This window comes from Drosophila willistoni, assembly GCF_018902025.1.
Source record: "Drosophila willistoni isolate 14030-0811.24 chromosome 2R unlocalized genomic scaffold, UCI_dwil_1.1 Seg167, whole genome shotgun sequence".
Taxonomy (NCBI): Eukaryota; Metazoa; Arthropoda; class Insecta; order Diptera; family Drosophilidae; genus Drosophila; species Drosophila willistoni.
In genome coordinates, this window is record NW_025814050.1 from 3,721,860 (window position 1) to 3,733,961 (window position 12,102).

At 40.3% G+C, this 12,102-nt stretch overlaps 4 protein-coding genes across 4 annotated transcripts; 1 reads left to right on the top strand and 3 right to left on the bottom strand.

Moving 5' to 3' along the window:
• Nucleotides 1-328: 328 nt before the first annotated feature.
• On the top strand, nt 329-4,998 carry LOC6644123 (cGMP-dependent protein kinase, isozyme 1). Its single transcript, XM_002066659.4, has 5 exons — nt 329-532; nt 2,518-2,927; nt 2,983-4,437; nt 4,504-4,689; nt 4,752-4,998. The coding sequence occupies exons 1-5, from the start codon at nt 407-409 to the stop codon at nt 4,912-4,914; spliced, it is 2,340 nt and encodes a 779-aa protein (XP_002066695.1). The 5' UTR covers nt 329-406; the 3' UTR covers nt 4,915-4,998.
• LOC6644124 (xylulose kinase) lies at nt 4,996-5,889 on the bottom strand. The gene has a single exon (XM_002066660.2). The coding sequence runs from the start codon at nt 5,887-5,889 to the stop codon at nt 4,996-4,998; it is 894 nt and encodes a 297-aa protein (XP_002066696.2).
• Nucleotides 5,890-5,969: 80 nt separating this feature from the next.
• Nucleotides 5,970-6,720, bottom strand: LOC124460342 (xylulose kinase-like). The gene is made up of 2 exons (XM_047010930.1): nt 6,136-6,720; nt 5,970-6,062 (listed from the first exon to the last, which is right to left on the bottom strand). Exons 1-2 carry the CDS (start codon nt 6,718-6,720, stop codon nt 5,970-5,972), a joined length of 678 nt encoding a protein of 225 aa, XP_046866886.1.
• Nucleotides 6,721-10,032: 3,312 nt separating this feature from the next.
• On the bottom strand, nt 10,033-11,466 carry LOC6644125 (gustatory and odorant receptor 21a). The gene has a single exon (XM_002066661.3). The coding sequence runs from the start codon at nt 11,418-11,420 to the stop codon at nt 10,053-10,055; it is 1,368 nt and encodes a 455-aa protein (XP_002066697.1). The 5' UTR covers nt 11,421-11,466; the 3' UTR covers nt 10,033-10,052.
• Nucleotides 11,467-12,102: the final 636 nt, after the last annotated feature.

The following is a 12,102-nucleotide window of genomic DNA, read 5'->3' on the forward strand; positions in this document are numbered from 1 at the left end:
AGGTAGCTAAATGTCATCTTAGCTGTCATCATGAAATTACTTGAAGCTTTTGTGTCTGCGGTTTGTTATAATACCATAACATAATTAAATTTTCCCATTTGAATCTAAAAGCAAAAACCAAAACTAGACTCTGATTTCGTTGCCCTTTTCTCTCATGTTTACTTGCACTCTCAGTCTCTCTTGCTCTTTGATAAAGTCAGCTGTGATCTCACATTTAGTTTTTCGCAAATCACGTATACGCCGTGTCGATCGTTGAGCAGCAGCAGCAGCAGCAGCAGCCGCAGAGCAGTCGTCAGTTGCTGGCCGAACGTCGTGCGGTTAAAACCTTCTTTTTTTTGCTCTCTCTCTCACTCTCTCTGTTTTATTCTTTGAATGGGGCGCAAATGACAAACAACTCGTGGCCAAAATGAATGATCGTGAACGGGATGGTTTGATCAGCAGCTTGCACAATGATGTGCTTGCCCTGAAGGATCTGGTGAGAAATCGTGAAAACGAGCTGGTCAAATTACATAGGGAAATCCACAAGTTAAAGGTGAGAGAATTCGCCCAGCAAGCCATCGAATCGTTCATATCCATACATTTATCGCTGTCAGTCGCATCGTTTCTTTTTTTCTTTGTTGTATTTTGTTAATTTGTTCATGGTGGAATGCTTCAGATAAGCAAGAGAGCAAACATTCAATTTGTTCACTATATATATTTATTTCAGAATAATTTCGTCTACGAAAAAAAAAAAACTAACTAAAACTAGAGGGGTTTCATATCAATTGCGTCGCATATCGTTATCTTCTTGATATAGTATTTGTTAGGGAGCAGCAGCCCAGATATATATATTACTAGATATATGTACTTACCTACCCTACCTACCCCACATTACCCACTATGGATGGCCCTGATATCTGTGATATCTAACGCAGTATTCATTCTTCAAAAGAATCTAGTTCCATGTAGTCACCCACTGGGCCTGGAAGTTTATTCAAGTGCTCTCTAAATACACAAGTAACTATGTATATAAGTCTATATAGAATATATTATTACCTATTTCGACTGTGTACTCCAACATCGTGAGTGTGTGTCCAAATTGTAAAGCATTTTTGCTTTATTGGTCTAAGTGATTAGCACTTCTTGGCGAGATTTTGTAGCGCCATATTCGAGGCAGATTTATGGAGAGTTGTGATGGGCATATACAAGATAAGATTTTTTTTCTCTCTAATCTAATTAAAGAGCGAATTATGTATTTCACGGGAAACAACAAATATTTTTACTTCCCAGTTTAGAGGCAATATAAATGTAAGATTTCCATTTGAAATCGAAACAAATGTTCTCACACTGAGAATATATTTTGTTGCTTCTTTGCTTGTTTATTTCTTTTTCGATGTACAAAATATATATACATTTATATGCTTGATTACCATAACGATTTGAGTTGCTATAACCATGGCCATCTGTGTATCTGGTTCAACAAAAATGCACGATTAAATTTTGCATATAATTTCTTTGGCACATATGGATGTATGTGGAATAAAAGTCGTCTCAACATGCATTGGACATAAAATCGATTGTTTAAACAAAGAATTTATATTATATTTATATTTATTTAATCAATAAGATTTTATCTGAATCTGTTGGCGGAAAAGGCGTAATTTGTTTTCGATACTGGCTGAATTCCATTTTTTTGTTTTGTTTTGTTAGAGTGTGTAATACTCAACGTATTATTTCTTATCTGCGGCTTGCTTTTGGCTGCTAATTGCCGGATCACCTTCAGCAACAACATCAACAACAACAACAACAACAACAAGATCTCCGAAAAGTCTATCCGTGAGTCTCGAATTGTATGTTTGCTTTGTGTAAATAGATAGTTCCGCCCGGCATAGCACGCGCGCGGCTTGGAAAAAAAGAAACAGACAAACAACAAGAAAGAGAAAGACAACGACAAAAGAGTTGAACAAAAATGCTAATTTCTATGTAAATAATATTTGGTGGAAACGAGACAGTCAGACAGTCAGAGTGAGAGAGAGTAAGGGAACGAAACAGATAAAAGGAACTAAACTGACATTATGGCTTATCTTATTTGCCCTTTATGAATATGAATAGAAGTTGCGGGTTTTTCCTTGTGTATTTTTTTTTTTGGTATCATTCCATATGAATTGTTTTTGGGGTCAAAGCGTGCAAGGATTTTTGTTATGGTGTACACGATAAGACACCAAAGAAATATGGTTATGGCCTTCCCTTGATGCAAATCAAACGAAAAACAGTTGCCAGAGTAGGAAACACTGCGAAATGTAGGCAAATTCTTCAAGTGCATTCAAAGTTCATAGACCCAATGTGAAATCAAATGATCAGGCTTCCATTTGTGGAAGGTCAAAGCATTGTCACCATCATTAACACACACAAATTGATGTGAAACAGCACACAGACTCCACTGTCCAGTCACTGGGTCACTTCTCATGTGATGCTGGCAGCGGCGTTGATTGTTCGCTCAATTGATTAACCAATGCCTTCCAATTATTTCACTATCAGAGCGTACTTCAGCAGACCACCAATCACTTGAACGTGACACGAAATGAGCAAAAGCAACAACACCAACAGCCACAACAACAGAGTCCACAACGGGGTCGGCTGTATTCCCTGCCCGAGCAATGCGGTGACGTGACAACAAGCAGCCAAATAAATCCGCACATTTGCAGCTCTTGCGGAATGGTTATGCCCACAAGCCCAGAGTTTGCACTTGAGGCTTTATCATTGGGGGGATCGGCTCCAAGCCCATCTCCATCTCCGTCGCCAACTTCCAACTCAGTATCGGCCCCACAACTGCCAGAAGTACGCCCGAAAGCTACCACCAAGAAACAGGGCGTATCTGCCGAGAGTTGTGTACAGTCAATTCATCAGTCCTACAATGTTCCCATACCCAAATATGATAAAGATTTCAGGTGAGCTAGCCAAAGACTTTCGCAAAGAAGGTTTACTTAATAATTTCTCTTCTAGTGCCAAGCAACAGATCAAAGATGCTATTATGGATAATGATTTTCTCAAGAATATCGACGCCTCTCAAGTACGTGAACTTGTCGATTCCATGTATTCCAAGTGCATTGCCGCTGGAGAATTCGTGGTACGTGAGGGTGAAGCTGGTGCCCATTTGTATGTATCCGCAGCGGGAGAATTCGCTGTCATGCAAAATGGCAAAGTGCTGGATAAAATGGGTCCCGGCAAGGCCTTTGGGGAATTGGCCATACTTTACAATTGCACTCGAACCGCTTCAATTCGTGTGCTAACAACTAGCGAAGATGCCCGCGTTTGGGTCCTGGATCGTCGGGTCTTTCAACAGATTATGATGCGTACGGGTCTGCAGCGAATTGAGAATAGTGTGAACTTCCTAAAGTCAGTGCCACTACTACGCAATCTCAGCGAAGAGTTGTTGGCCAAAATTGCTGATGTTCTGGAACTGGAGTTCTATGCGGCTGGCACGTATATCATTAGACAAGGCACTGCCGGCGATAGCTTCTTTCTCATATCGCAGGGTAATGTCAGGGTAACCCAAAAACTGACAGCCACCTCACTAGAGGAGACAGAGTTGCGGATATTGTCGCGGGGTGATTACTTTGGCGAACAGGCTCTAATCAATGAGGACCGGAGGACAGCGAATATTATAGCATTACCACCAGGTGTTGAGTGCCTTACTTTGGATCGAGATTCATTTAAACGGCTAATTGGAGATTTGTGTGAGTTGAAGGAGAAGGACTATGGCGATGAAAGCCGCATTTTAGCCATGAAACAAGCCGCCGAGAATCAGGAGATTTTCGGCTCTCAAGCCCAGCAGCAGCAGGAATATCCGGATCTAAAATTAACAGACCTGGAAGTGGTTAGCACTCTTGGTATCGGTGGCTTTGGGCGAGTAGAACTGGTCAAGGCCTATCACAATGATCGTGTGGATACATTTGCTCTCAAGTGCCTGAAAAAACGTCACATTGTGGACACGAAGCAGGAGGAGCATATATTTAGTGAACGCACCATTATGTTAAGTTCTAAGTCACCGTTCATTTGTCGCCTCTATCGGACTTTTCGGGACGATAAATACGTCTATATGCTCCTAGAGGCCTGTATGGGTGGCGAAATATGGACCATGCTGCGAGATCGCGGCTCCTTTGAGGATAATGCGGCACAATTCATTATTGGCTGTGTCCTGCAGGCCTTTGAGTATCTGCATTCCCATGGCATTATCTATCGTGATCTCAAACCCGAAAACCTAATGCTAGATGAGCGAGGCTATGTGAAACTGGTTGACTTTGGTTTCGCCAAGTATATAGGTACAAGCTCCAAAACTTGGACGTTTTGTGGTACTCCCGAGTACGTGGCACCCGAGATCATCTTGAATAAAGGTCACGATCGAGCTGTGGACTACTGGGCTCTGGGCATACTTATTCATGAGTTACTCAACGGAACGTAAGTTCTTGGCTAAAGATAATGAAAAAAGTCATTTTTTATCTCTCTCTTTTCAACCTTTTGCAGTCCTCCGTTCAGTGCTCCAGATCCTATGCAAACCTATAATCTCATTCTTAAGGGCATTGATATGATAAGTTTTCCCAAACAAATGTCACGATGGGCAGTACAATTGATTAAGCGATTGTGTCGTGACGTCCCCTCTGAACGCTTGGGCTATCAGACGGGTGGAATTCAGGACATCAAAAAGCACAAGTGAGTCTAGGTATAAAACTAAGCCAAAGCAATCAGTTCTTACACACTTATTGTTCCCATAGATGGTTTCTTGGTTTCGATTGGGATGGCTTAGCCAGTCAACTCTTAATTCCGCCTTTTGTTCGCCCAATTGCTCACTCGACAGATGTGCGTTACTTTGATCGATTTCCCTGTGATCCAACCGAACCACCCGATGAACTTTCTGGCTGGGATGCTGAATTCTAGCCATTTCGAGTTGAAAATTTGTACACTTTATGTTATGCTTTATTAGAAATTTAGTAGTTGAATGAAATTTTTTTGGGATTACTATTCCATAACGATGTGACTTTCATGTATGCTAGTGCTGGCAGCCAACAATTGGCACATATTCATGCAACGCACTGTTAAACGATCATAGATAACATCACATCCCGCTGTTGGCTCTGCCATCAACTTAAGAGCACCGGGCATATTCCGGAAGAAATCTTCAAATTGCAGCTTTGGATTTCTACCCGAAGCCATTCGACAACGACGACAGCTGCAATTGGCCTCTCGATATTCGTAGAACGCGTAACGGGCACGATACGCACCACCCAATAGGGCTGGCTCGACTCCGCAGTGAGTATAGACAGGAGTATTAAATACATCGGCAATCACCTGGAGCAGACTCTCGTTTTGCGAGCCATCGCCAAGGACAATAATTCGGGTATTTTCATCAAAACGAAAATCCATGTCTTTCATCATAGCCCGATGATGCATCATTTGTCCCTCGATGACAGCGCGAGCCTCTATCTCGGGTCTTTCAAATTCATCGCATCCGTGTATTGCCTCATGAGACATTGGATCCATTTTGCCATCCCAACGTAAAGTTCCACTGGCAGGTGGATCTGTTTCCTTAACAGGAAAATATAGACCGACATTGCCATAATTTCCCATCGGAGTTTTTTTCAACATTTCGCTAAAAGTGCTCCAAGAACCCTGCGCCACCTGCTCACAGATGGCATCACGAACCCTCGACCCATTGCGAAAGCAAATTAAGCTGAAGCTTTCATTTGGATTAATGGGATCGCAAAGTAAGTGGCCCTCTTCTTGCTTTGGATGGTTCTCTACGTGCATTATAAGCTTATCAATAGGTCCCAGCGAAAGAACCACATCGGTTTCCTTATTGAAACGCAAGCCGACTACTGCTGAAGCGGTATTAGTTATCGACGACAAGATCATGCAATCGGGCCTGAAGTTCCAGCGCTTTACATAATAATCAGCTATTCTGCCTTGCAGCCGATTTGATGCGATGGGTTTCATCAGACGTTGTGCCAGATTCGGAGCACATGCATTAAGACACTTTTCCGACCACGTTTTACTATGCAAATCCAATAGGCTTGTGCCACACGCGTCTGTGAACTCAATAGAGCCCATCGAGCCAATGAGTAGCGATGATAGAAAACTCGTTACCAGAGATATTCTTACCGTCCGTTCGTAGTGCTCGGTGCACGTTTCGAAAACTTTACGTATTTGTGGACCCACAAAGCTGGGATACGCCTTCGAGCCCGTTATACTTTTCATTTCGTTCTGCCCACCCACATCTTTCTGCATTTGAAAGCACTCCCGGGTCGCCGAGTTGTCAGCCCCCACTGGAGTTGGGTTCAGCTCAAAACACGTGTCTGTCAACTGTTCATGTAAACGTAGGATGGGATTAATGCCACACAAGCGTCGAAAACCCAAGTCCGACCAGAAGACAGAGCCATGCTGTTGCGCTGATCCCCCAATTGCAGCTATCGAATGAAGATCGGCACCCTGTGTACTGAGACAATTAAGCAATATATCCAAGGCCTTTACCCACATCACTGGATTGGCGAAGAACTCATCGATTGAAGAACCTTGAATGATACCTCTCTGTGTATTATATTCAGGCAAATCCGTGTCATAGTTGACTCGAGCTGAGAATTTCACTTGCATTTTCGCATCCAACACGACAGCGGAGAAATATTGCTCCCCCAAGTCAATGCCCAGATAGCAATTGCCATTGTAGTCCGGTCTGCGTCTATGGCACATTCCATTGATGAATAATATTCTGGAATAAATAAAATTTATAGTAGACTTATCTAAACAAATACATTGAATGATATATGTCAAGAAAAACAAGGCAATTGTTTTTATACCATACACCCATAGGGTGAAATGGTATATTAAAGTCGCCAAAATGTATGTAACAGGCAGAAGGAAGCATCTCCGACCCCACAAAGTATATATATTCTTGATCAGGATCAACAACCGAGTCGATCTAGCCATGTCCGTCTGTCCGTCCGTCCGTCCGTCTGTCCGTCTGTACGTATGAACACCTAGATCTCGGAGACTGTAAGAGCTAGAGCCACCAAATTTGGTTTGTAGACTCGTGTAGTATGTAGAGTGATCAAGTGTATTTCAAATTTTTGCCACGCCCCTTTCCACCCCCGCAATTAAAAAAAAGCGTTTATCTCAAAAACTATTCCAGCTAGAGACACCATATTTGGTATGTATATTTGTTTAGTAAACGCGCACATTTTGTATGTATATAAATTTTGCCACGCCTTTTTCCGCCCCCGTAATTTGAAAAACTTGATTATCTCCCGTATTTTTTTACCTTATGCAATCAAATTTGGCGCACTTAAATTTAATACTAATATCTAGCAAAATACCAAATTTGATTAAAATCGGACAAAAAACAGTCGAGTTATGCATATAAACGTTTTTCCATAAGGCCGGAGTTGGCCGTTGGCTGGTGGGGGCGCTAGGGTGCTCGTATGATTGAGTGAGCGAGATACTAAGATATGCTTGTAAAAAGCATGTGAAAATGCATTTGTTTAATAAAGTTGAAATATTTGCTTCACTGGTGTATGGTATACCTAAGTCGACGAGACGACTTACTTACTTCATTTTTTTTAAATTTATAATTTATTTTATTTATGTTTTCCTTCAGTTTCGGGAGCATCTATTCAATGAAATTCGTTCGGGTAGTGCTCTAAAAATATAGGCAAGTATTTAACGACTCGCACTGGCTCGCTTTAGAAAGGTACTACCCAAAAATATATATAATTTATGATCAACCCCATTTAAAGAAACGGAGCCATAGGATCCAGGTCTTGCAAAATAGTTCGTGCGATACTCCTGTCTACACAGCGAACTTAACCTGACCCACTGGGCGTTCTAAATCTTCTCACTACTTTGAAAGTTTTAATGTTTGTTTATTTTTATGTTATCTCAAAAGCTGAACACAGCAAGAAACCAAGGTGACTATGGTACAAAGCTCTGAGTGCCAATAAAAATAAAGAGCTTAAATGCACATTTTCTTTACTATATTTTGAAAATTTCATTCATTTTTTAGTTTTGATTAAAAATTGCATGAAAATATTTAATCTATATAATCTATGTTTCGATTTGTAAGTATGCAAACATAAGGAGTTACGTGTTGGAGTTGTGTGTTTCTTACATTTTTTCTCGTATTTTCGCTTTAAAATATGGTTATGGCATTAAAATTGAAAAAGTTTGCGAAATCTTTTAATTACATAGATAGTTTAATAGTTCCCGATATAGCGCCATACAGTTCACTTATTTAAATGATTGAAGAAAAAATATCAAAGAAGCTAACTTCGACTGTGCCGAAGTTTATATACCCTTGCAGTCTTGGCCATAATATTTTTACATGTTCCAAACTCTTTTTCAGTATTATCAATTCATCAATGCACAGACTAAACCTTCCAAATATCATTTCCACTTCTTTTTCTTCTTCTTCCCCATGCTGCCTGCTGCGATTGGCACACATACACATACAGTTTACGTAGCGTTGCGTCTGTATGTGTATGCGTGTGCTCAGCTGCTCTGTAGATTTCAAGCAACGAAGTAGTAGAGTCGATTTGTATTGACTGTAACTTGTGTTAAATTTATCCGATCTGATTGAAATTTCGGGATCTGAGGTTTTATATCCAATAGTATCATATTAGTAAATTTCATGGGGATACTTCAATTTTTATGAAAATGTTTTTTCTAGAGCTATATGATATAGTGGTTCGATCCTGACAATTTTCATACTTTATCTGCTCCGGGTAGCTCGATAGCTCTTAAATGGCGGCGTGAAGTTACTTTGCACAGACGGACGGACGGACAGACGGACATGGCTACATCGACTCAGCTTCTCATGCTGATCAAGAATATATATACTTTATGGGGTCGGAAACGTCTCCTTCTGTGCGTTACAAACATCTGACAAATTTAATAATACCCTCTGCAAGGGTTCTAAGCGAACAGAGTATAAAGTGAATTGAATAAGGATTAAAACCTAGCTTGAGTGAATCAGTGAGCTAATTTGTTTTAAATACAACGGAATACCAAATCGGATTTTAGAATTTTTTTGTATTAGTTTAATAAACATATTTTTATTTATGATGTTTCTATAGTGGTAGCATTGAATAATACGGCTCTGAAGTATAAAATATTTGGCAATTAATTTGGTGAGATTTCTAAACGACCCAATCCCTTTTCTAATTATTGAACAACAGCGTTCTTGACCCATTTTCTCTCCATTCATTTTTAATGACTGCTTGTATATGACGCACCAAATATACTCAAATAATTCGAATAATTAAGGCAACTGAACTAGGACACGGAATTGAGTCCCAATTTTTCGTCTAAGCCTAAGACAATAGTTGCTAGTGCTTGTAAAATATAGGTTAAAAAGTTAACAACTATATCCTATATAACAATAATAATTCACATCACATTGACCTATTCAATGTATTCATTTGATTTGAAAAATAATATTTTTAACAACTCACTTTAGTCTTTTAGAAGAGTTCATAAAAGAATGTATTTGGTATTCACTGAATAGTGATTGAATTTTTACATGACAAATAGAAATAAAAATTTATTTCCTATTATACGAATTATTATTCAGGGTTCAACCTGGATCTATTCTATTCGTAATCTCTCGATTAGCAAATATCAGGCATTTTTTATTCAATCGCAAAGTTCAAGTTTAAAGTTCAGGGAGTTACTTGGTTTTCGAATGTATTCACTTAATGCTCAATTACGTAAATTACCAGACACAATAAAGACTCTTATTCATATTTATTCATTATTTTGCATTCTTGACAATTACTCAATTCTATTTGAATTTGATTCTGTCATTTATTCAGCTATGTAATCCGTTTGAACTTTTAGGCAATAATCTAAAAATCAAAAAAGATTTATTTTATTTTATTTTTAAAATACTCAATTAGAAATAACGTATATAGAGGGTTTATTTCAAAATACTATCAACAATTTCTTATTGAAATCTAATAACATATTTTTGAAACAGAGAAACTTAAAGTTTGCTTAAAACCGAGCCGCAGTCCCCATTTATGTTGGGTCTATGTGATAGTCGTCGATGTGTTTTGAGAGCGACGTTGTTCCGTGATTTTGAACTGAAGTAAAACCACTAGATATGTGGCCATAAACGATATATTGGTGGTGATAAGTTCCCGATTTATATTGGCATAGCCGTCCAAATTCATTATTGGTGGATTCTTGTTAATGGCAACTAAAAGCATTTCAACTTCTTTTTGTGTGGCCGCATCGACAGCGGTTAGATTGATATTTAGCAACTTGGTTTGAAAGTCCAGGCCGACTTTTCTCGAGGCATAGTGGGCCTCATTGCAAATGATGTAGAGCAAGCCCATGCAATAGAAGACGATGACAAAGAGTCCCACTTCTTTGTAGGTGGCTCCATGATCAATAATTTCACTGATACTGCCGTAAGTGGCTATAATGGTGGTGAAGAATATCACAAGGCAATACATGCCGTACATATTCGAATAGGCTCGTCCCAGCTGTTGCATCATATGGCTGAGATCCACCCAAAGGTGGCGATATTCTGTTAATTTTTGGGCTGGTTTCTCTCCGCGAATGGTCGCTTGCAGGGCATCGGAGAGGGCATGACTGGCCGTGCCAAATGCATTGCAATTGATGTACCACAAACTGCAAAAGCAATTCAGCATTGCTATAATGGGATAATAGGCAAATGTGTACCACAGACGAAAGTCTGGTTGAAGAAAGTACTGAGACAAGTTTATTCCGATACTCAATAACCAGGAGAAAACGCAGAGAGCCCATGTTAGAGGATAGAGATTGGGAAACACAATCGGTGAGCCAGTGGTCTTGAAGAATTTGTATTGATAGTTGGTCCACATGTTCTTAAATATGGCCACTTGGGGACCATGACGCCAACTGGCCACAGGCAGCAAGAAATTGGTGAACAGCAATGAAATGAATATCACATTGTAGATGGCCTCATCGAATCTTTTGTCCGGGCTAGTGACGAACTTCTTAACCCGTTCTCTAAGCACCAATACCACAATTGTTGTCTGGCAACTGTAGATGAATATTGCCCACATCACTTGGCGCGATGTCCATGAGTAACCGGTACGGGGTAAATTTTTCACTGGCGGATTACGATGAATGGGCATGACACCCATTATTTGAAATAAAACTAATAGACTTTTTGTTGTCTGATAGAACGAATCGTGTTTGTCCAACTCAAGTGGATCGTCCACTGTTTCCGGTTTACGTAAATACATATCATCCATGGCGTTCGTATCGCCGCGAGCCATCAATTTCATTTTCTCACGTAAGCGCATCTCATCCTCGAGAAATTGTCTCTGATTGGGATTGAGCATGGGTGCCACTTTTGAGGTTGCTCCCGGTGGGGAAAGACCCCGACTAACGGCCCAGAATGACATGACGTGGCGTTGGTCGAGACGGTGAAACAAGGAAAAGCGTCGGCTGCGACGGCGGCGGCGACGTTGACGGCTCCGGCACAAAGAAACGTTACGGAAAACGTTGAACGGTCCCTTTTATAGTTATCCATCGTCTCTGCTATTGACTTTTGATTGAAAAGCAAACAAAAGACCGAAAAGCGTACCGCCCCAGAGGCGGGACTCAACCATTAAATATGCCCAAGACCAAGGTTTTCCACTTGCTTGCGAGTTTTGTGTTGTGGTCATTTGTGCTGAACAGGACACCCATTTCTGTTTCTTTTTCTTCTTCCTTTTTTCTGCTGACAGCGATGAACGGGTGCTCGCATGTGTGTGTGTGTGTGTGTGTATGTGTACATAAAATGCGCTTAATTTGCCGGAAATGAAAGTTTAACGATGTGTAAATGCTTACGAATGCCGATAGAGGGCTCGGCACTAATGACCAATAAAAATGTGGCACCATTGGGTCAGTTGGTAGGCCGTCATAGTCATCGCTGGACATGGGACACCATTCAACATTCCTTGTCTGACTTTTGATCTATTTCTGCTTCGAATATTAAAGGCAAAAGCCAATGGATGCTTTAGGCATTCATCCTGTAAACTTGCATTCGGTTCACTAGCCAAATATAAAACTTGGGGATAAGTTACTACTTATCATTGCAAGTAT